This window comes from Gobio gobio (genome assembly GCF_949357685.1).
Source record: "Gobio gobio genome assembly, chromosome: 22".
In the NCBI taxonomy this organism is placed as follows: Eukaryota; Metazoa; Chordata; class Actinopteri; order Cypriniformes; family Gobionidae; genus Gobio; species Gobio gobio.
In genome coordinates this window covers 18,770,931-18,795,961 of record NC_137118.1, presented here as the reverse complement: position 1 = coordinate 18,795,961, position 25,031 = coordinate 18,770,931, and the positions used below count along the sequence as shown (strand labels likewise).

At 39.6% G+C, this 25,031-nt stretch overlaps 2 protein-coding genes across 4 annotated transcripts in view; one reads left to right on the top strand and one right to left on the bottom strand.

Moving 5' to 3' along the window:
* rbm18 (RNA binding motif protein 18) overlaps positions 1 to 16,661 on the bottom strand; it is a 24,541-nt gene extending 7,880 nt beyond the window's left edge. Inside the window, exons 1-4 of the mRNA XM_079804501.1 lie at positions 16,443 to 16,661; positions 15,325 to 15,438; positions 769 to 895; positions 191 to 271 (exon numbers count right to left, since the gene is read on the bottom strand). Of these exons, the coding sequence (XP_079660627.1) occupies positions 191 to 271; positions 769 to 895; positions 15,325 to 15,431 (315 nt within the window). The 5' untranslated portion in view covers positions 15,432 to 15,438; positions 16,443 to 16,661. The remainder of the gene's footprint in view (positions 1 to 190; positions 272 to 768; positions 896 to 15,324; positions 15,439 to 16,442) is intronic.
* Positions 16,642 to 25,031, top strand: part of mrrf (mitochondrial ribosome recycling factor) — a 20,461-nt gene continuing 12,071 nt past the window's right edge. The window contains exons 1-3 of one of the 3 annotated variants that reach the window (XM_079804498.1): positions 16,642 to 16,763; positions 22,199 to 22,383; positions 22,710 to 22,865. In XM_079804498.1, the coding sequence (XP_079660624.1) occupies positions 22,215 to 22,383; positions 22,710 to 22,865 (325 nt within the window). In that variant the 5' untranslated portion in view covers positions 16,642 to 16,763; positions 22,199 to 22,214. Of the gene's footprint in view, positions 16,768 to 22,198; positions 22,384 to 22,709; positions 22,866 to 25,031 lie in introns of all 3 variants that reach the window. The other 2 variants (XM_079804499.1, XM_079804500.1) reach the window with 2 other exon arrangements.

Here is a 25,031-nt window from a genome sequence, read left to right as displayed (position 1 = left end):
TCCTGTTTTATCATCTGCAAAAATCAAAAGTCTGATCGCTTAGAAAATAAACACTTGACGTCATTCATTATGGAAAATGAGTGCAGAATGAGTAACTAAGGGTTTAAGATTTCAACGCACTACTAACCTATAGTATGAGTAACTTGTAATTAATAAAATAGTAATTGGGATTTGTGATACTCACCTTTACCTGAGCGTGAGCCCAGCGCACCACTAACTTCTTAGAAAGTGCCAATTTTCCATTCAGACATTGAATAGCCCGTTCAGCCTCCTGTGATGGACAGAAAACAAATTGTATGATTCTTGATGATCACAAACATACGTCACTATCACAATCTGACACTATCAGAATGAAAAGCGTGAATTTTCACGCCTGATCATCCATCTACATTTGAAATCCTCCATTCGTCCTGCTCAAAGACCGTCTCTGAAGAGTCTCTTCTGAAGTCTTTGGATTCCAAACCTTCCTGTGGGTTTGTCTGCTACTTTCGGCTGTTGCTGGAAGCATGGCGTAATGATAGGGAACAATAATGGCTGATGATGGATCACTAGTTTTCCAAGCTCTCATGAAGGGCGTGAATGAGATCTATAAACACACATTTCCCCTTCAACAACACCCTTGGGACTGCCTCACATTACACTGCTTATCTCATCAGCTGTCTGGGTGCCTCTTAAGGACTTGCATATCATTTCTGGATCAAAACGGACACTTCCTTTGGTATTTTGGGTTGTTAATTCTTAGACGTTGTAAAGAAGAACGAACAGAACCTCTTTGGTGTGGAAGTTGACAAAGCAGTATCCTCTTGGCTGGCCCTCCAGAGGTCCTGACTTATGGAACAGGAAGTCAAACTGCTTCACTTTGCCAAACTTCTCCAGGAGCTTCACTAGGTGGTACCTGCAGGAACACAAGAGTGAGGTATTTTTACTTTGAAGTCTATTTGCCTTTTTGCAAAACACCTCCATGATGAGATTACCAAGGACACTGGATTCCCGAGCAATTGTATTCATGATGCTTCCTTCAGCAAATGCCACAAATAACTGTACTGACCAAGAATAAAAAAATGAGTGATAACCATTATTAAACCCACAAGGGAATAATGCATGTCATGGAATCATAATTCTTAGTAAGCAAGGCTTGATCAGAATGACAGGTCTCTTTACACCTTTTTAGCTGCTGTAAATCTTTTATTCACACAATACAAAGGATACAGCAGGGGGACAATGAGGATATAAAAAAGCGGAAGACTGAATTCCCTCAAGAGTTTAATTTAAGACCAACAATTACGACGAGTGCAGCTTCTATAACTTCTGTCCGGTAATAGCCAATAGAAGACATGGGAAATAACTACCTTAAGCACCTTATTATTGCCAAAAAACAGTTACTGATTAAATTGTTCAAATGTTGTTTTGGACTCCATTGACTTTCACTTGATAAACACATTGGAAACATTCTTCAAAATATCTTTTGTTCCACTGAAGGAAAAAGAGATTGGGGATGACAGGGATGTAATTTTGAAATGTTGCAAGCCAGATTTAAATTCACAATACCCATATGATCACCATGGTTCAATGTGTCAGAACACGTCAACGTGATATGGCATTCGCATCTCATTCCACTTATGAAACGTGTCATTTTTTACAAGTGAGAGTGGGATGTGCATCCATCGGGAACTGATTTAATCGCGAAAAGTGAGTGTTGAATACCAGAATGGATCAGCCGACTGGGCACGGTCTCTATATGAATAAAAGATTTAAAAAATATATATAGACTTCGTGGCGCCTACTAAAAATGAAAGTCTATGAAAGAAAAGCAATTGGTCAGTTTTTTGATGCAGCTGCAAGTAGAAAGCGCTTGTAAAACCGGGATAAATGAATTTCTTTCCAAGAGAACTTCACGCTGAACCTGTGCTATTCAAACAAAGAGAGCACAAATAGGCTTCTTCAAACAACCATGTCCACAGCATTCGAGAGCAGTCTAGCATGCAGTCCACACATAAGACAGAACATTTGCAAGTACCCTTGCGTCATCCAAATCGTTAACATTTAATGTGACTTGACGCTGCATGAACACAACTCTATTTGCACCCAAAGTTTTTTCAGTATGTTGTCAAATCCAACATTTAAAGAATGCAATGTCAACAATGACATGACACTCTTTTTTTGTCTATTAATTTGTTCAAAAGCACATTTTAAAAACACACACAATGTTTTTCATTTATTTTTTAACTTTATGCCATAAAAAAGAGAGTATCTGGGTGAAGAAGAAAAGCCTCATTTGTGGGTTGAGGAGATTTCCCCATTCTATGTAAAGCGCTATATAAATGTAACAAATTATTATTCATTAAAAGGATAAAATTCTTGAAAAAAAAATCTAGTCGTTTTCTATTTTTTGTTATTACTTACAAAATCAAAAGCTGTGAAGCAGTTTTGTTGAATATTATAAGCATAAAACCTTCATATATCATGTAGTGCAACCAGTGTGCAGAAACATGAAGGGGGAAAAACAGGAAATTAAATCACCCTCATGACATTACAAAAAGGTCAGTAAGTTTTCATCTTGGCTGCTCTTACTTGCCATTTACCCTCAAGTAAATATGAATTATTTTGTCACTAGAGTTGACATTGTCTCCAATTATTCATTTTGACATATGGTGATGAATGTGGCATCCCCCAAACCAAATTCTAAAGATTCAGTAATGCAGCTCAGGAAGGCATCCAAGCATTTCCTTCAGCTGAGAAAAGTCTGGGAAAGCTACCGAACTGTGTGTAAGGAATGTGCAAAAGACGCGCTAAACAACAACACATTTGTTGAACTACAAGCTATATTGTTGTTCTTCTGGCATGACAGCCAGAGTGGTCTGGGAGTAGCCTCCTATACCAAGACAAGGTGATGCCTGGGATTTCTTTGTTTCGGGTGGCTGAGGTTATTTTTAATCCTGGAAAGGTAGGAATGCAGATAGAACTGGGGGTCCTGGCTTCAGTATTAATGTTTTCCCCTCCTCTCCCAGGAGCTTTTCTCCAAGTAGTATTTCGCACTTTCCCAGCCACCACCCTCTCATGCTTGGTCCATGGGATCTTCCTGACTTGCAGCAGATTGAAGAATCGATAGTGGCTCGACTCAAAGAGACAACCTGCTGATTTTTTTAAGACCACAATGCACATCCCTAGAGGGCCATAAAATGTGCTGTGGGGAGGAAGAAGGGGTCTGTCCAAGGAGCTTGGAGTATTTTGTGAAAGTGTTGACATGAGCCAAGCATGTCATCTGTTTGGGCCAAAGTTGTCGGAACGCTGCCCACCCACCTGCAACGTCTCCCGTTTCAGTATCGCCGCGCAGTGTGCAGTTGCAGACCTTGAGAAACGCAGCAGCATAGAATCAAGAAAACAGCACGGATATCAAGGTCAAGAAGCGATTCCAACAGACACGTGTCCATTTCAGATGACTGGAGGGTGTGGTCTAAGGCCAGTGCCGTTTTCCTCCTCGGCCGTCCCATCGGATAGGGCCTCCTGTTCCCTGCTGCCCACGTAACAGACAATGCAAAGCAGAGCTCCAAAAGCACAAACAACCTGCGGCACATGGTAGATCCATCACCGGCCCTAAATGGGCCCCAGCGGAGCATGGACAGGTCAATATGTCAGCCTGTTATTACGACAGCAGCCCCTGCTTTGTGTGAACGGTGCCGCGTCCGCCACACTACAGGCCTTTACTGTGGGAAACGAACCCTGAAAGAAAGAGTTTGTATGTTTCTGTCCGAGAGGCTGTGTATACGTGATGGGGTGGAGCTCTATAAATGTTGATGGATGTTTTCATTAGATGGAAATACGAAGAAACGCTGTCATCGCCGTCCTCATTATGGGTCATTAATCTTCAGCACCTGCTGTCAGAATGTCACTCAAACTGCAGGATTTAGGCCCCGATATACTTCAAGCTAAACTGAAGAACTGGTGTGATGTCATTTCTAACAAAGTTAGTTTGGAGTTTGTTTCGGAAGTTCGAAACAGCTTGCAAAAAGGAACTTTTTTTAGAAAAGTTTGCTCCGGCTGGTAAGCACCATTGGTCCATGGCGATTATGTAACAGTTGTGGCTCTGTGGCTCCGCCTTCATTGACATGGACATCTTCTCCGGTTCACTTCTTCTGTTCAGTCTATCGAGGTCAGACGCGGGTAAAAACATGAACACACTGGAGAGCTGCTTTATAGAAGAAATCAAAGTTAATTCTAATTAAAAGCACTTCTAATTAAAAACACTGACACTGTTTTTTCATATTTAATACTGTAAAGCTGCTTGCTTTAACCCTCTGGTGCTCTTCGTTTAGGGGTTGCATTGGTTGTCATAAGTGACCGGACACCTAAAAATGAAACTTCCTCCACCCCAGTAAAACCAATGCAATTTATTTTTCTTCAATAATATTTTTTCTTTTTCATTTTGTATTTTGAGATGATTTGATAGTATTTTTTTATATTTATGCAATAATTATGGTCTATTTTTGCCATTGAAAATTATACAGATTATAATTTTTTTTAATTATTGCAGTATTTCAGGTTAAAATAGAGACTAGGCCTTCAAAATATATTTTTTTGAAGGCAGATTAGCGCCCTCTTTTGGAATTATTTAAGAAATCATGCAACCATGGGTGTAATCACTAGAGGTCTCTATGGAGAGGCTTGAGAATTCCCTAGTTCTCTTTTGAACACATTTAATGATTTTTTTGTTTTGATGGATGTGAATATATATTTAAATGATCTCAAAGACTATTAATTATAAAGTTTAAGTTTTTGTTTTGTTTTGTTAGAAATATAGATTTTTTTTCTGTGAATTTTTGTTTTAGCAGATTTCCCATTCATTTCCTATGGTGGTCATTTTTGACAGAAGAGCACAAGTGGGAGTATTTTTTTTGACCACTTAGCATGCTTGAATCATGCCCTCAATTTTTTTGTGTGTTTACATACCTAATGCTAGAAAAGTCACCAGGTTTAATATCATTCTGATGAAGCTGTGATTTTTTAAAATTCAAAATGTGTTTCATAGGTTCCGTTTTTCATAGGTGTGTGTGTGTGTGTGTGTGTGTGTGTATAAGTGTGTGTGTGTGTGTGTGTGTGTGTGTGTGTGAGTGTATGTGTCAATATCACACTCTTGATGTTTTAGAGTGTCACCCCTTTACTGCTGTGTACTTTTTTTCAGCATCGTGGCTGATATGTAGATTGTACATTGTTTTTGCCGATTTCCCATTCATTTCCTATGGTCGGTCATTTATGACCGAAGACAATGAACTCTACTTTTTTTTTTTACGACCAATTAGCATGCTCGAATTATGACCCCAATTTTTTGGTGTTTACATACCTAATGCTAGAAAAGTCTCCAAGTTTCATATCATTCCGATGAAGCAGTGATTTTTAAAATTTAAAAACAGGAAATTTTCCGGTCAGAAATGACCAAAGAGCACCAAAGGGTTAAAGCAATCTATTGTATAAAGTATAAATAGAAAAGCCTGACAATATCTGTAACGGAACGGTGTGTATTCAAACGCACAACGAAGAGATAGAGCCGAAAACAGGATTTCAATAACAAAACTCAGGAGATACCAGGATAATACATTTACACACACACTATACATAGACGATACAGGACAAAGAACTAACACAAACTGAGGGCTTACATACACAAACTAAAGCCCCGTTTTCACCGAAATTACCCGGAACAATTTATCCCAGGAACTTTCCCCCGACCTGCTGCTGTCTGCGTTTCCATCGCGGTCTAAAGTATTCACGAAGTTTAGTCCGGTGACGTAGGACTGCGCGCAACTTTCCAGTTCCCACTGGATTCCGTCCTCCGCATATAAGCTTATATAAAGCCTGAACCTCGTCGTCGGATAATCAGTCGTATTTTTCAACTCCATAGTTGATTCGAATAGTAAACAACTCTTAAATGCACCGCAACAGACTTTTAGGTTGAAATAAAATGCTGCGTGAACCAATCAGCATGCTCAGTGCCCAAGTCCCATCCCCGAAAGTTCCTGAACTTTGAAAAAGTACTACCTCGCGAGCAGGGCCGTTTTGAGGGGGATATTTTTACCCTGAACTTTATTTAGACCCCGGTTCCTGCGGTCGAAACACACCATGTACCACCCCAAAGTCCCTAGTTACTGGGAAAAGTTCCCGCGGTGGAAACACAGCTTTAGGAGCTGATTAACAAGGCACACCTGAACTGAGGAACCTAATCAAATCAGTGACTATGGAGATAAAAACCAACCCGATCTCATGGCAATTCGTGCAATTTTACGAGGTGGCTAATTCGTACAAATTTGTACGAGCTCACTCATATGAATTTGTACTATTTTTGCTATCGTACGTATTTGACGAGTTGCCCAATTCGTATGATTTCGTACATATGACCTAACCTCAAACTACCTGTCATTGTGGTTTAGAAAAATCATTAAAATTCAAGGTCGTACGAATAAGCCACCTCGTACAAATACGTACGAATTGGTCATGAGATGGCGTTGGACAAACAGGTGGAAACGAGGATAACTGAACTAATAGAACAAACTAAGAAGCTAACTAGAAACACAACACAAAGAAAACCAAATGAAAACAGTACATGAGTCAAGATGAGTCAAGATGGCGCCGAGGACGGCCGCAACGTCGCAAGCTCTGCTGAAGCATTGTAGTTTTTTTGTTTGTTCTGTTTATAGTTTTTGTGTTTTTTGTCTTGGATGTTGTCTGCCTTACTACGTACGACAGACAGACACTTTTGGACATTGGTTCGGCAATCGCACACCGAAAACCGGACTTTAAATTCATCAACGACGACACGCCGTTTACAAACACAGCAGCGGAACCCTTTGTCTGGGTGGCCCGGCCGCGGAGACGCGGCCGGAGAAGGGGCTGTAGAGCTGGCGTACTCGTCAGATTAAGACGCCGCGCAAACCGACCCCCGCTTCCCAGTATTTTACTGGCAAATGTTCAGTCTCTGGACAATAAACTCTGCGAGCTGAGAGCGCGGATCTCTTTCCAACGAGACACGAGGGACTGCTGCATCATCTGCCTTACAGAAACTTGGATGTCCGCTGAGATTCCAGACTCAGCCATCGAAACCACGGGGTTCTCCGTGCATCGGATGGACAGAGAAAAAGATCTCTCCGGGAAAAGCAAAGGCGGGGGTGTGTGTTTTATGATCAACCGATCCTGGTGTGATCAGAGGAACGTACACTCTATCAAGTCTTTCTGCTCTCCTGATCTGGAATTTCTCATGGTTCTGTGCCGACCATTCTGGCTACCGAGAGAATTCACCGCGGTCATCATCACAGCGGTGTATATTCCCCCACAAGCCGACACAGACCGGGCACTAAAGGAACTGTATAGGTCAGTGAGTGAGCAGGAAACCGCGCATCCTGAGGCTGCGTTTATTGTGACCGGGGACTTTAACAAAGCCAACTTCAAGCGCATCGCACCCAAATACCACCAACATGTTAGCATCAACACGCGAGGGAACCGTGTTTTAGACCACTGCTACTCCCCCTTCAAGGAGGGTTACAAGTCCCTCCCTCGCCCACCATTCGGCAAATCAGATCACGCGTCCATTCTACTTTTGCCCGCTTACAGGCAGAGACTGAAACAGGAAGCACCCGCCCTCAGAACCATCCAGTGCTGGTCGGACCAATCGGACTCTATGCTACAGGACTGTTTTGATCACGCGGACTGGGAGATGTTCCGGTCGGCCTCTGATGACGACATCGAGGTCTACGCTGATAGCGTAACGTGTTTCATCAGGAAGTGCGTAGATGACGTTGTTCCGACCAAAACAATTCGGCTGTACCCAAACCAGAAGCCGTGGATAAATGGGGATGTTCGCGCGGCACTCAATGCGCGGACCTTCACTTTTAACTCTGGTAATGCGGAGGAGCATAAACAAGCAAGTTATGCCCTCCGGAAAACAATCAAAGCAGCAAAACGCCAGTACAGGGACAAGATTGAAGGACAGTTCAACACCACCGACTCCAGAAGCATGTGGAGGGGAATTAACACCATCACAGACTATAAAGGGAACACAAACTCCACCGTGAACACCGCTGCCTCTCTCCCGGACGAGCTCAACACCTTTTATGCTCGCTTTGAGGGAAATAACACCGCCCTCGCGGAGAGAGAGCTCGCGGCTGAAGATACAGAGGTTAGTGCACTCTCCGTATCTGAAGCGGATGTAACCCGATCCTTCCGGCGGGTGAACGTCCGTAAAGCTGCGGGTCCAGACGGGATTCCCGGCCGCGTCATCAGAGCGTGCGCGCGCCAACTGGCTGGAGTTTTCACGGACATTTTTAACCTGTCCCTCTCCCTGTCTGTGGTCCCCACATGCTTCAAAACGTCCACCATTGTTCCTGTACCTAAGCAGTCAAAAACACTCTGCTTAAACGACTGGCGTCCTGTTGCTCTGACCCCCATCATCAGCAAATGCTTTGAGAGACTAGTCAGAAACCACATCTGCTCTGTTCTCCCCCCCTCACTGGACCCACTGCAGTTTGCATACCGCAAAAACCGCTCCACTGATGATGCCATTTCATCAACAATTCACACTGCTCTCTCCCACCTGGAAAAGAGGAACACATATGTGAGAATGCTGTTTGTAGACTACAGCTCAGCATTCAACACCATTGTGCCCTCCATACTTGACATTAAACTCCGGGCTCTCGGCTTAAACAGCTTGTTATGCAGCTGGATCCTGGACTTCCTGTCAAACAGACGCCAGGTGGTCAGAATGGGCAGTAACATCTCCTCACCACTGACTCTCAACACTGGAGCCCCTCAGGGCTGTGTTCTCAGCCCACTCCTGTACTCTTTGTACACACATGACTGTGTGGCAACCCACAGCTCCAACACCATCATCAAGTTTGCTGACGATACGACGGTGGTAGGTCTCATCACTGACAATGATGAAACGGCCTACAGAGAGGAGGTGCACACTCTGACACGGTGGTGTCAGGAGCACAACCTCTCCCTCAACGTCAGCAAGACCAAGGAGCTGGTGGTCGACTTCAGGAGGAATGAGAGAGAACACCGCCCCATCACCATCGATGGAGCACCGGTGGAGAGAGTCAGCAGCTTCAAGTTCCTCGGTGTCCACATCACAGAGGAACTCTCATGGTCCGTCCACACCGAGGCCGTTGTGAAGAAGGCTCATCAGCGCCTTTTCTTCCTGCGACGGCTGAGGAGGTTTGGAATGAGCCGCCACATCCTCACACGGTTCTACACCTGCACCATAGAGAGCCTGCTGACTGGCTGCATCACCACCTGGTACGGCAACAGTACCGCCCGCAGCCGCAAAGCCCTGCAAAGGGTAGTGCGCACGGCCAGCTGCATCATCGGAGGTGAGCTTCCCTCCCTCCAGGACATTTATGTCAGGCGGTGTGTGAAGAGAGCTCAGAGGATCATCAGAGACTCTAGCCACCCGAGCCATGGGCTGCTCTCACTGATGCCATCAGGCAGACGGTACCGCAGCATCAGATCACGCACCAGCCGACTCCAGAACAGCTTCTTCCCACAAACAATCAGACTCCTTAACTCTTGACCCATCAGGATCATAACACACACTGGACAGAATATCACTCAGCACAACCCACTGTAGATAAACACACATTATATACACATTTATTTATCATACAGCATCTATTGCACTTTGGATTTCAATTTTTCAATCTGTGAATAATATTTTATACTGTACATTGTATATTATTATTACTATTATAGCGTAATGTATATTGTTTAGTGTATGTTTAGTGTATATTGTTTAAAGTATATGTATATTGTAAGTATGTGTATATTGTTTAAAGCTGTGAGAACTACACTCACATTGTGTAAATTATTTATTGTTTATTGTAGAGTTTACTGTGCTGTGAGTAATTGTGGGCGCATCAGTGTAATCTGATGCTGCTTTAAATGTTGTACATGTCATGTCATGACTACCATGTTGCTCGGAACTGCACCTAAGAATTTCACCTACTGTTGCACTTGTGCATATGTAGAGTGACAAATAAAGTGATTTGATTTGATTTGATTTGATTTGACATACATGTAACAATATCACTGCTAAATACATTTAAGCACTGTGGTATTCCGCCATGTTTCTCACTGACACACCCCCAACTCGTAAAGCTCGGGGCTTAAAGAAATTCCTGAGCTTCCCAGTTCCCACTCGTATTTCAGCATTGTGGTGGCGATCATATGCGTTTAACTCGTAATAAATACGATCTTTTCGACTTGAATGCACCATTAAACCCTACTCTGAAGTAGGAGCTAAATTAGTTCCCCAAAAGGAGTTCTTAGAACTAAAATCGTTCCTAGTCCCTGGCCTGCGGTGCGAATATGCCAAAATCCGGGTAATTCAGCCATTAGTTCTAGGAACTATGAAAAGGTTTCTCCGGTGAGAAAGCCTCTATAGATACAGATATTGAATGTCTCATTAAACTTCCAAGTTCCCTATGATCTGAAACTCTTGATATCGGGACACTGATAACTAGGTGAGACAATGAGACCACTCTAGAGGTGTCTGATTCCTCTGGAAGTGTACACTAGTGGATTGAGACACATCCTAGACTAAGAGTTTGAGCAGGGCTGATTCAACAGGTGGAAAGTATGAGACTTGTGCAATTTAAGCAATGCGACTTGTCATTGTGCCCAAGCACTGACTATCAGCATCATACATTTATAACACGTTTCAATGGAAAAGAAACGAGAGGAATTGAGCAACTGCTCATACGTGTCCAGAAACCGTAATTTTCCATCTAGCTACAGCTTGTGATTAATGTAATGATGATGGTGAAACTTACAGTCAGTAAGGTAGATGGATTAGCACTCAGAAGAGACTGTTTACACTGAAAGAACAGAATGATTTTCTTTTTGTCTGACTGAAATTTGTTGGTGACTATTTGCAGAACTGTAAATGTGAACTATACCGGCTTTACCAAACCTGTGATGTATTGAGATAAATCATATTAAATAAATAAGGCTGTTTGTAAAGTGGTATGATGGAATGAATGACAAAAAAGTTTTTTCAAACAAATTACTATTACATCAGAATCTAAGCATGAAGGCTCACAGCTGACGTTTTCTATATTTTAATTTCCAAAATGTTACTTTAGCTAGCAAATTTAGAGCAAACTGACAGATGATAATTGTTTGCATATATATAACATAAGAGAGACAAATGGAGGGTTCATATTGTGCTTTTGTTTTCAATCCCAAAAACTACTGGGGAAATCTCACAAAAACTGTCAAGACGTCATATTTCACACAAATATTTTGCATTTAGAAATTAAGCTTGTATTTTAGGCCACAAAATAATTTTTTGCACTGTGACATAATTTTTTATTATAATTAAGCACCCGTCCTGCACAATTATAGGTTACTGTAAAGTAAAAAATAATCGTTTGCGGTCATGCAAATATGCAAAAAATCTTAATGGTCCTTTTTGACTTTATTTTTTTAGGTTTTTCTTTAGATTTTTGGTTTGGGGTTAGTATTGTACAGCCTATGAGATCTGACATATTGAGCTGTGGTGTTCATGTCGGCAACATGAGTTTGATCTCCTTCCGCTGCTTTCTGCCTTCTTTTCCTGTCCTCTCACTGCTATCGACTATACAAAAACAAACACTGCATGTGAATGGGGTTGGCTAAGGTCCTGTTTACACCTGGATAAAAACATCTGCCAGATGTATACGTATAAAAATAACATCTATCTGTAGTGGAAGTCTGTATGTGTTTGGGATTTTCCAAATGTTTTAATCAAACTGGTATTTTCTTTTTAAACTTTTGAAACTCTTATGTTAGAGCACTGGTTGACTGACAGGTGATTAGGCGGTCCTTCATTGTCTGAGATGCATTAGGACCAAGCGGCAACCTCCCCACAGTTTCTCTTGAAGCCAACACAGAAGTGACTTAAACTGCTATTCATCGACTGGCCGCTAGAGACAGGCTCCAAAAGGGAGCAGAATCTCATTGAGCCCTATGTTAAAATGCCCAACTTCACAGCAGAAAAAAAAACATGTTTACAGCTGGGTACAAATGGTGTTTTTGTCTATATAGCTAATTTTGCCCTTCATGACAACTGTGAGAGGGGTGAATTTTTTTTTATAACTCATTTGTTTAAATTATATTACGCCTTAAAGTTCTGCATAATTAAGGGTGTGGCCACTTTGAGTGACAGGTGGATTGCCGTTTGTCTGCTGTCTGTTAGACATCACGTCACCTCAGCTCCAGCCATGTCCCGCCTCTTTGCCCATTTTCAGTTATCCGGGAGTGACGTGCAGCTAAGATGGCAACGGCCGACTCTAGGCTTCAAAACTGCTCTTCAGAAACCTACGGGTGACGTCACAGACACTACGTCCATTTTTTTTTTCCAGTCTATGATTAGGACAGATTAGAACACTCCAAAAGCAATGTGGTTACAATGTGGCTACTTTATTTACACCTGTATTGACAACCGACGATAAGTTTTTCTGTTTGGCCTATAATTGTCTGAGGTTGCTTTTATTTTGACAGCGATGGGAATCTTATCTTGAAAGCAGCAAGAAAGGCAGTGCCTGCCCTAAACTTTAATTTCTTGATTTCAAACTATGCTGTGCTATATCTAGTTGGCCACTATGTCATATTCATTTCATTTTCACTGTGTGCCGTATGTAAAATTAGCATTACCTGGTCTTTATTTGAGAAAATATGATTCCAGTACTCACACATTTACCAGATTACTGTTGGTTAGTTACTTGCTTTTTATGTTTCAAATATTTCTTTATTTGTGAAAAATAACATAATAGGATTACAGAATCAAGTTACTAAAGCATAAATCTGTTTATAATATTTGATCAAGTTCAACTTTTGTATATACAGGGAGTGCAGAATTATTAGGCACGTTGATTTTCTGATCATATTTTTTTCCAGGCACATTTGACCAATTTCAAACCACAGTAATCCTAATAACTACTATTGATTTAGTATTTAATAATGTATAAGTGATATATAATTGTTCATGAAGGCTGGAAATGAAAATCACCTTATATTCAGGTGTGCAGAATTATTAGACATGTTTTCTTTTACAGATAAATTGAGCCAAAAAAGAGATTTAACTCAGACTGAAAAGTCAAAAAGTATTAAATGCCCATGAGAAGGATGCAATACTAATGCAATACTAGACATTGCAGTTAAGGCGTGACCATTGGACAGTGAAATGCTCGTTGGGTCAGCAGGGTCAGACAAAAACAGGTGGTGAAGAAAAGACACCTGTTAACTGCAAAAGAATTAAGAATTAAGGTGAAGAATTAAGGGTGAAACCATCAGGAACCCTTTAGTCTCCAGCGCCACCATTTTCCAAAGCTGCAACCTACCTGGAGTCTCCAGAAGTTCAAGGTGTCAGGATTTCAGAGACTTCAGTTAGGTAAAGAATCCTAAAAAATGATCCCCACTAGATAAGAATCACAAGCTGAAGTGTTGTAAAATACATGAAGAAGGTTTTTTTATAGGCTTTATGGACAGATAGGTTGAGAGTGACTCTTGAAGGACCAGCACCACATCCTCTAGTACCACTGTTTGAAGAATTCATCTTCCAGAATCTGGCAGTACGTTTTGGGAGTTCATTTTTAGTCCATCTCTGCAAAACGGACTTCAGGATGGACTAAAAATGAACTCCCAAAACGTACTGCCAGATTCTGGAAGATGAATTCTTCAAACAGTGGTACTAGAGGATGTGGTGCTGGTCCTTCAAGAGTCACTCTCAACCTATCTGTCCATAAAGCCTATAAAAAAACCTTCTTCATGTATTTTACAACACTTCAGCTTGTGATTCTTATCTAGTGGGGATCATTTTTTAGGATTCTTTACCTAACTGAAGTCTCTGAAATCCTGACACCTTGAACTTCTGGAGACTCCAGGTAGGTTGCAGCTTTGGAAAATGGTGGCGCTGGAGACTAAAGGGTTCCTGATGGTTTCACCCTTAATTCTTCACCTTAATTCTTAATTCTTTTGCAGTTAACAGGTGTCTTTTCTTCACCACCTGTTTTTGTCAGATCCTGCTGACCCAACGAGCATTTCACTGTCCAATGGTCATGCCTTAACTGCAATGTCTAGTATTGCATTAGTATTGCATCCTTCTCATGGGCATTTAATACTTTTTGACTTTTCAGTCTGAGTTAAATCTCTTTTTTGGCTCAATTTATCTGTAAAAGAAAACATTTTTCATTTCCAGCCTTCATGAACAATTATATATCACTTATACATTATTAAATACTAAATCAATAGTAGTTATTAGGATTACTGTGGTTTGGAATTGGTCAAATGTGCCTGGAAAAAAAATATGATCAGAAAATCAACGTGCCTAATAATTCTGCACTCCCTGTATATTGATTAATTTTACAGTGAATTATCTCTAATTTAGTAAATTGCAGCCATTTTTATGCATGCTATTTAAATAAAATGTTTAAATATCATATGTATCGGCCACCCTTCTCTCTAAGAAATTGGTATCGGCCATGAAAAAATGCGTTGTTAACAGGTGTAAACAAATCCAAAATGCCAAACTGTTGTAAAAGATTGTTGTGTTATAACCAGTTGATCCATCGCCATGAATACCTCAAAGCTTTTACCTCCTTGGTTTCTTCATAAATCTCTCTGATGATCCATCCACAGCTGCTACAGTGCAATACCTAAAGTACACTTTTACCTCCCAACTCAATTACTACTCTCAATTATCCACTTACTTGGAAACCCCAGGAAAAAATTGCCTTTGGGTGAACGCTGACCTCACATAGCAGGACTTTACCACTGTGTGTCTGCGTGTGTGTGTGCGCGCAGGATCTGCAGGACCCTGAAGTGGAACTCGCTACTACAAACACTCCCAGCATGTGAACTAATTAATCTTCCCAATCACCAGCCTGTGGGCATCACGGCTGTTTTCATTCAAGCAGGTTATTTAAAGAAAAACAGAGGAGCGAGAGGGAAGGAAACGCCTGTCTAGACACCAGCCCAGGCAAGCCGTACATTTTCCAGGGGCACTCTCGCAACGTGTGCTATTTCTCTCGCGCTTCCCTTCCGTGTCACCCAGCCACCCCCTCTCCACCTTGAGCAGCCGCTACAGGTTCACAAAGTAAACACGCCAGGTGAATGAGAAATGATGGCAGCCCCTCAGCAAAACAGGTCTCCACGGCCGAGCGGCTCTCTTTAACACGCCTTGTCGTCATCTGCTCATTCTCCAGCACAAAGACACACTTGGCTAATCAATCACCCGGGCAGGTCCGCAGGTCTGCCTCAGAGGCAGTGCAGCACTGGTTTTCTGCGCAGGCAAACACTCACTCTGTGATTTTGGGGTCAATGTTGCCGATCCAGAGCCGATGACCGTCCTGTGCCGAGCCACCTGACAGGATGGAGGCATTCTCCACAGTCTCTGAGGCAGACTGCATTAGGGGCCTGAGAAAAGTCAGAGAGCTATTTCAGTCACATTCAGGTGAGTGTGTGTGTGTGTGTGTGTGTGTGTGTGTGTGTGTGTGTGTGTGTGTGTGTGTGTGTGTGTGTGTGTGTGTGTGTGTGTGTGTGTGTGTGTGTGTGTGTGTGTGTGTGTGTGTGTCTATCTGACTGACTGTCTGCCTATCTATCTGAATTTGTGTGTCTATCTGACTTTATCTATCTCTGTTTCTATCTATCTATCTATCTATCTATCTATCTGTCTATGTATCTATCTATGTCTATCTAACTGTGTATATCTATCTATCTATCTATCTATCTATCTATCTATCTATCTATCTATCTATCTATCTATCTATCTATCTATCTATCTATATATCTGACTTTCTATATATCTATCTATTTGAGTGTATCTATATATCTATCTGACTGTGTCTGTTTATCTATCTATCTATCTATCTATCTATCTATCTATCTATCTATCTATCTATCTATCTATCTGACTGTGTCTGTGTGTCTATCTATCTAGCTGAGTGTAGGCCTATCTATCTATCTATCTATCTATCTATCTATCTATCTATCTATCTATCTATCTATCTATCTATCTGAGTGTATCTATCTATCTATTTATCTGTCTATCTATCTATCTATCTATCTATCTATCTATCTATCTATCTATCTATCTATCTATCTATCTGAATTTGTGTGCGTCAATCTGACTGTCTATCTATCTATTTATCTATCTATCAGACTGTGTCTGCCAATGTATCTATCTATCTATCTATCTGACTGACCATTTAAATGCAAAATGAACACGACAATAATGCAAATATGATATTTTACAAATCATTTGTCGATTAGAAACAAGCACAAACACTGTTAGAAACAAAATTATACTGATAAACAATATAAATCGAGTCGAAAAATAATTAGTTATACACATCATTGGCTGTTGGGCTAACAACTAGCAAGCAATGTTAATAGATTACATACGTTAGCAAAACACTCACCCTCCTCTCGTATTCCTCTCCTCTGCTCACTAAAACTAAACTAAAGATGCTATGTACAAAACGTGGTGGCACTGCCTCAAAACCTAATATTCATCTCGTATATATGCCACACGAACGAGTCAGACAAAAACATTGAATGCAGCCAGTTAGCTTAGCATCCCTAACATCAACAACGGCGCCCTAGAGTGACGTTAACAGCATATTCTGATGACGCAAAACACTAAAATGCGATAACATGTGCCCTTGAGCTGCTCATGTTGTCAAAAAGTGACTGTATTGCAAGCCATGCCTGCTAGGACACCTTTTTCTACGTGAGAAAAAGTAGGTATGTGTGAATTACACTTATATTGTTTATCACATTAGATGGCTTAATGCACTCCGTGTGTGTGTTTGATTTCTGTACTGCTTATAATGTAGCTAGTAGCATCATGGCACTGCTGTGTGTTTTTCACTTAAGTCTCCGTCAGCTGAGCTGACAGATGCTGGAGTACATTTGTCATGTACTTCAGTGTGTGGTAATGCACACTTACGTAAAACATTTTCTTCTGTGCTGAAGAAAAATCATGGAAAATTCGTATTCCTTGTAAATTATTCCTTGGGTAATGCCTGGAAACATTTTTATTAATGACAGCCACACAGGGCATACGTTGAAGGCAAAGTAAAGCACGTGCTGTTTTTTGTTTCAGAATATGATATCCATATATCATTGGTAAGTGTTGTTTTAGGTTGCCCTACCAGATGAAGAATTATTTCACTTTTACTAGTAACAGTCTTCTGTTCTTTAAATGTTCCCTTTTAAACACTTTCCTCTCATATATGATGGATCATAAACTTAAAACGACTCACTTCTCATCACTGTGTGTAAAATAGAATAATATTTAATTAGCTAGAGATTTTATGTAGGAAAACAAACTGATTGCACTGGGTAAATGTTAGAAAAGTGAAATAAATGCATAAATCAATGGCACTATTTATTCACCTTGGCTTCTATTTTAATTTGTTTAATAACTAAATGTATTTCTTTTAAAATAAATGAATGTTTAATAACAATCATATTATTCAAAAATACATTAAAATACAGTTCATAAATACAGTGACTTCAATAAACCTTTTGACAAAAATATTTTTGGAGCATAAATATATCATGCTATATATCATAATAAAAAAATAAAAACTCATTTTGTGATATTTTTATATTAAAAGCATAGCTCACCCAAAAAGCAATATTGTGTAATTTTTATACACCCTCAATTATCCACATTCATTGTGTCCGTTAAACACACAAGGAGATGTTAAGAAGAATGTCCATGCTGCTCTTCTCCATACAATGCAAGTGAATGTTGACCAAGGGTTTTTAAAGGGGTACTTAGCTCGAAAATAAAAATTCTGTCATCACCTCATGGCTTTCAAACCTGTATGACTTTCTTTCGTCTGTGGAACATAAAAGAAGATTTTATCAATAGGCTCTAATATTTCCAACATTCTTCAAAATATCTTTGTTTTCCGCAGACGAAAGTACCTCATACAGTAAATTATGACAGAATGAACATTTTTGAGTGAAGTATCCCTTTAAAGGGAACCTATTATGACTTTTTTCAAAGTCTTGATTTTGTTTTTGAGCTCTATTAATGCTAGATTTTTTTTTGCCATAAATTACGTCCACCGGCCTCGCTCCGTTTCCACAGCTCTCGGCCATGCCCTGCTTGCCACAACGTAAATTACATTTATATATATTCAAAATAAAAGATATAGATTTTACAGAATGTCAGCTTGCTTATTTTGCTGAAAATAAGGATTTATTAAAGGAATAGTTCACCCAAAAATTTTAATTATCCTATAATTTACTCACCCTCAAGCCATCCTAGATGTATATGACATCCTTCTTTCAGACAAATACAACCGGAGATATATTAAAAACTTAAAACAGTGGCTTCTAGAAAACCAGATGTACTCACTTTTAACTGTTACACATTTATCACCCATACACTTTCACTGTTTAATTGAATGCAGTAGGTGGATGAACAATGTCTTTGCCATTATGTATTTTTGTTTTGTTGTCTGTTTTATCAAATATGTCATTATTATGTGTATCTTGTAATTTATAGTGAATTAATGTTGTATGATTGTTGGCTGTCTTCTTGTTAGTCTTATGTTACCTGCCTAGATGCAGATGAAAAGTAGTTATTTTTACTAATTCTGGCATATTTACATGGTGTATTTTTATACAAAAATGTTCGTGAATATGCATGGTCCCTTTCAAATAAACCAATAAATAAAAATAATTCAAGCATTATAATGGCAGTAAATGGCAGCCCAAAATTTGAAGCCTAAAAAAGTGCATCCATCCATTATAAAAGTGCTCCACACGGCTCTGGGGGGTTAATAAAGGCCTTCTGAAGGACACCTTTATATAGTGAAATATCTAGCTTCTGGCGGACCGCCTTCCCTATTCAACTTATGAAGAAAGTGTAACGCCTTTCCATTCAAAACACTTCCAAAAACCAATCGATTCGCTTCAGAAGGTGTGGATTACCTTTATAATGGATGGATGCACTTTTTTGGGCTTCAAATTTTGGGCTGCCATTTACTGCGTGGACTAGTTTAACTATGTGATTGGTCAAATGTTACCCTTACTATAACCGCAAGTTTCAACACACTAACAACACACTAACGCAACTCAACCAGACTTTATTTTGCGTTTACTTCTGGCGGGAATGATTTAAATGAGGAATATTGTGACATGTTTGTTCCCGGAAGAAAACTCAAGACTATATATAGCACTGATATAGAAAATAACTCCCTTTAGAGTGACTTTGTGATTTGTAACTTTGCAAACCTTTTTCTTGCTCAAACAGCAATATTACACACTAAAGTTGAGCATGTCAAAAAGCATAATAAGATCCCTTTAACAACCCCTGGTTACAATTAATTTAATTTGTATGGAAAAGAGCAGCATGATTATTCTGTTAAACATCTCTTGTGTGTTAAATGGAAAAAAATGAGGAGGAGGAGGAGGAGGAGGAGGGTGTTATGCCTTGAAATACAGTTGCATAACATCAATTGCGAGCCACACTCTCTTTTAAGCTGGTGTAAAAGCAGTGGGCAATACATCATGAAATCCAACCACCGGTTTACATTACCTCAACCAAGCCAATATGCTACACTGTCTCAGTTTTTACAGTAAGGACTTTAACAGTTCACACTGTAAACATTTCTTTCATGAGGTGAGCTCACGCAATGAGGGTAATGCCAACCGTTCTCATTCCTACTGGTATAAATCAAACGGCAGAGCACTGTAACCCACAGACCACCTGTGCAACAGTTTTTCTGCTTGACGGCCCCTCTAAAACCTGCCATCGGCTCTTCTCCATCCACACCCCTTGGACCAAAACACCCGTGTCGGACAACTCCCATCTCCCAAGGATGACAAGAAGAGTCACGCTTTTCTTTTTCTTTTTTGAGCTGCATCTAACCATAACAGCTGCGACTCCCATTGAACCTGCAACATGCATCATCAAGGGCTGATAAAAATCGCGGCTCGTGTGTGTTTGGGGAAAAGCTGTAGCGGCTGCTATCAGACCCGTGCCATCGAGTTATCTTTATCACAGCAACTGTAAAAACACACGACCAAACTTTTTTCACTCGCTGTCCTTTGGAGAAGCAGAAGCCAGGCTGTATTTTGACTAGTGTATACCTCACACTAGCCATAACAAAGAAGCACTGACAGAGGCGCAAGCAACCCGTGAGGTAGCTCTTTCCAGAGCACCTGCGCTGTTGTTACAGTCCACGCTGATAAACAACCTCCATTTGAAGATTTATGCTACTAAACTGGGGAAATAAAGCACCAGCAACACACACATTGCAGGACTTGCAGTCTCCACTAATGAGCTGATGAGTTGAATCAGATGTGTTCGATTAAGGAGACAGTGTTGGGGGACCTCCAGGACCAGGATTGAGGACCACTGCCCTAACCCTGAGAATTAAACTCAGCACTGTTTGTGCTACGGACATGAATGATACGTCAAATCGCGCAGCTAGAGGGGAGTTGCGCTATTACTTTTCTAAGCCATCAGACTTACAATTTTCACCTGGCGGAGTGTAAACAAGTTGGAAAATGTATAAACTTACATTGAAGGAAAGTCCTGAGACATATCAAGGGACTAAAATCATAGAAACTTAGGGGAGGATTTTTTTTTTTTTTTACTTGAGCCAACTAAGAAACCACCCAGAACACCCTTGCAACATCATAAAACATGCTAAAATGACGTTGTGGTGATGACGTTTGCACACACATTTCTTCTGAAAATGTTTATGTTTATGTATAATTATGTTATAAAGTATAGGCCTATATACATTTTTTAATGGATATATATATTAATGTGTTGTATTTAAAATCTAGTTTGGAACAAAAATATAATCTTTAAAAAAACATTAAAAGTACAATTCATAGATGCAATGACTTGAATAAACCGTATTGTATGATACATTTGTTTTTAATTTCTGGATCAAAATTCATCTTGATACTTTTGTGACACAAATGTCATACTATATATATTATACTTTCAAAGAATGAAATTCTTGTGGAAAAAAAAAAACTTGGCATAATATTTTTAATATTATAATAAGCAGTGATGTGGTAAAAATTTTATAAACATTGTAAAAACATTTCTCTGCCAAAACAGAGTCATGTGGTTTGACTAACATTCAGAATCTGACAAAAAAGAAGAAAAGAAAAACAGGAAATGATGTAATGTAGATGGCTCCTGCTGCCCCTCATACCTGTCTGTCAAGGTCAATAAAGAATTAAAAAAACTGATAATTTGACCTTTTTATGACAATAAAATAGTAATATATATTTACTTCTGTTAAGAATTATACACGTTTTATCAACCATGTAAAACCAACATAAATACACCAACTTTGCTCATGCATTTTAACTTGGATGTTTAAAAAATAGATATATATATTTCATTTTATTTTTTATCTTGGACACTCTGTCATGTATCAACTTGCTGTTAGATGTATTTGTACTAAAACAACAATGACACTATTTTAGAAACTATAGCTATGCTTTTTTCTTCAGTTTTTGTCCGTTTGATGAAATTGGTGTGCTTTCCTGTCTCTGTGTCTGCTTTCACGATTTTATAAATGGATAGTTCACCCAAAATTGAAAATTCTGTCATCATTTACTCACCCTCATATTGTTCCAAACCTGTATGCATTTCTTTCTTCTGCTGAACACAAAAGAAGAATCTGTGTAACCAAACAGTTGATGGACCCCATTGACTTAGAATGGGAAAAAATACTATGGAAGTCAATGGGGACCATCAACTGTTTGGCTACCGACATTCTTCAAAATATCATCTTTTATGTTCAACAGAAGAAAGAAACTCAGGTTTGGAACATCTTGAGGGTGAGTAAATGATGACAGAATTTAAATTTTTGGGTGAACTATCCCTTTAAATCCCTCCCTGTTCTTGCTTGAACTAGATGATGTTTGTATTGCTAGCACTTGTCTCTTTAAGACTCGCTTGTTGTATTCCACTTTTGGATAAATCCTCTGCTAAATCTAAATGTGAATGTCTCTGTACTGGTCTTTTTAGATTTTCGAGATGCCCCCTGGTGGAAGTTTGAATCTTAGCCAGTGGCCAATATCCAGTTGTTGTGTTTTTAACAGATCTCAAAATATGTTTGATTTAAAGTTGCTCTAAACGTTTAACATCCTTGCATTAAATAGTTTCCTTTCCATGTTTTAGTATAGCAACCACAGGCATGGCGTTGAGTCATCTGAACCTCCTGCGGCCAGTATTGTGCAGATGTGTGACTTCTGTTGTGAGGACCCCGCTGGTGACTAGATCAAGAGTCCCCTTTCTGCCCCAAGCGAGCTGTCCCGTGGTCCTGCCGAATTATGCCCGTCATTATGCCACAAAGAAGAGTAAAGGTGAGTGGAGGACTGCAGCTTCTTATCCCTCACAGAGCCACAACAAAGAACGTCCAGCATAGGGGTAGGAGTGGATGTTGTATTTGTTTTCTATAGCAGTGCTTGTTTAGCTTCACTCAAGTGGGCTTTGAGCCCATATGAAGGGAGGAGAAATTCCCTCTTTTCCCTGTCTTACCTCCAAATCCTGCTTTCATTTGTAATTGCTGAAACAATCAGCCAGCATGCTGGTCACAGTCTTTCATTTCCATGTGCAGCTCTTCTTTTGAAGCCATCAGTGATGAAGACATTAATGTTTCTTTCTTCTTTGTTGCTTTTTTATATGTTAGCAAAGGCAGCAAAAGGGCAGACAGCTAAAGTGAACATCAAGGCAGCATTGGTGGAGGATATTATTAGCCTGGAGGAGGTGAAGGAAGACATGGCTGCTGTCCTGACTACCCTGAAAGACGATTTCAGCCGCAGCCTCAGCATTCGCACATCACCAGGTCAGGACCTAGCAAGACATTGACACGCAGGCTACGCTGTCCCTTTAACCTGAAGCTCTGCTGCTTGGGTCATGGTTTGACTAGTTAGCCCCTGCTGGTGGATGTTATTACTACACCACCAGGCTGCGTCTTTGATCATTGAAAGCCATTAAAACATTCTGAAATGTGCCTATTCTGAAGAATTACATTTAACATTTAAAAAATGCACATTTCATTAAATCATAGTAGATTTCTTATTAGCATTCCGCTATATTTTGGAGACCACTGAACTGGCATTGGCAAGACTTCACAGAATTTGAAATAGAATATAGAATAATTATAGAATTATAGAAAATATAGAATAATTCTATACAGTCACACAACACAGGATTTACATAATTAATTTTGACTAATTTATTCTCTGTTATTTAGATTACATATACTTCTCAACAAGTTCAATACTCTCAAAGCATGAAAACCATGAAATTATAAAATTTATTAATTTGATGTATGATAATGTATGTTGACATGTTTATGGGTAATTTATGCTTAAAATAAAAATAAATAAATTATTTTTTGTAGTACCGTTATACCTTTTTTTTCACTTCCTTAAATTCAAATAGCAATTCTGTTACTGCAATTTACATTCAGTTAAGATAGGAAAGAGACAATTAAATGGATGAAAAAAATCTGTGGTAGGTGAAATCACCTCAAAGAATGTTCAGGCCTTCAAGAAGAGACTAAACAAACACCTACTCAGCTAAAAAACTAAAATCTTTTGATGATATCTACTATATTTTTCTATTCATGTATTTGCTCTGATATAGCTTTTATTTTTAATCAAAATTACTTTGAAAGCAGTTTTTCACTAAATTAACACAGGAATGATATTTCATTATTTTCAGTCTTTTTTTTAAATAAAAAGTTCTAATATATGAAATACCACATTGAGACTTCCATGGACTTTTTTGAAATGGCAAAGCAAGCAAACGATACAATCAGAGACAGTTTGAACCGATTCACAGAAATAAAAAGGACTTCTAAGAAGCTTTATTCACTGAAAATCTTCCCCCAGACGATCACATTTTCCTATACACACTACTTTTGTATAAACCTTGTACACCACAATAATTTACGAGACTCAAGGTCCAATGGTGTTTGGTGTCATTGGCCCTCATTTATCAATCTTGCGTAGAAACGGGCGTATATATTGGCGTAACATTATGCTTACACTCCTCTCACCGCCTGATTTATGAAGCTGTGCGTACCTCTGAAATCCAGGCGTACGCAATACCTGCCCTTGATAAATGCCGCGGCTGAAAACGATCGTCATTAGATTAACACGCCCCTATATATTCAAGTCTCCGCCTCCCCCACGCCCTCATTTTACGCCATGGACATACGGAAGACGGCAAAGAAGCGAAACTTCTCTGAAGTAGAGATCGAGACCATCACCAGGGAAGTGGAAAAAAACAAAATTGTTTTATTTGGAAGTTTAAAGAGTGGGATTAAAGGTGCCCACAAAAAGGTGTACGGTGGAAATCCAGTTTAAATAGCTGTTTGGATGAGAAATTACCTATCACAATTCATTATTTTACAGCACGTGTTTTGAAATAATATGTGTACAATAGTGATGATGATGTGATGTGGAGTACCATTCATTCACATTAATATAATTGCATGACAATTTGTAAGATTAATATTATGATTTGTATTATTAATGACGCTTATTGTTATTTAGAAGAATGTCATTATTATCATTATTATTATTTATTTTATTATTATTTAAAAGAAGAAGAATGTCATTTTTATTATTTTGTCAGTCTGAATTATTTTCAGTCCAGTCCGTGCGCAGCTGCCGGGCCTAACCAACATCAGGTAAAGCGCACAGGCTCGCAACTGGACGAATACATGCCTACAAATCAAATGCTTTGGTAAAGTCACACAAATTGAAGTTCATGTTGCACAAAAATAAACACTGAAGTTTATAATTACTTATTCGCACGGGATTATTAGTATATGCGGGGACCTCTGGTGATTTGTAGGCTAATAATCGCAGATAATGTCTGTGATCTTAATCCCGTGCGAATCGGCCATGTCTGTAATATGTAGGCCTAAAGTAAAAATTCCCCCGCAAATGACCTACCATATTTCGCCGAACACCGAGGTGATATTATTAGTCCCGTG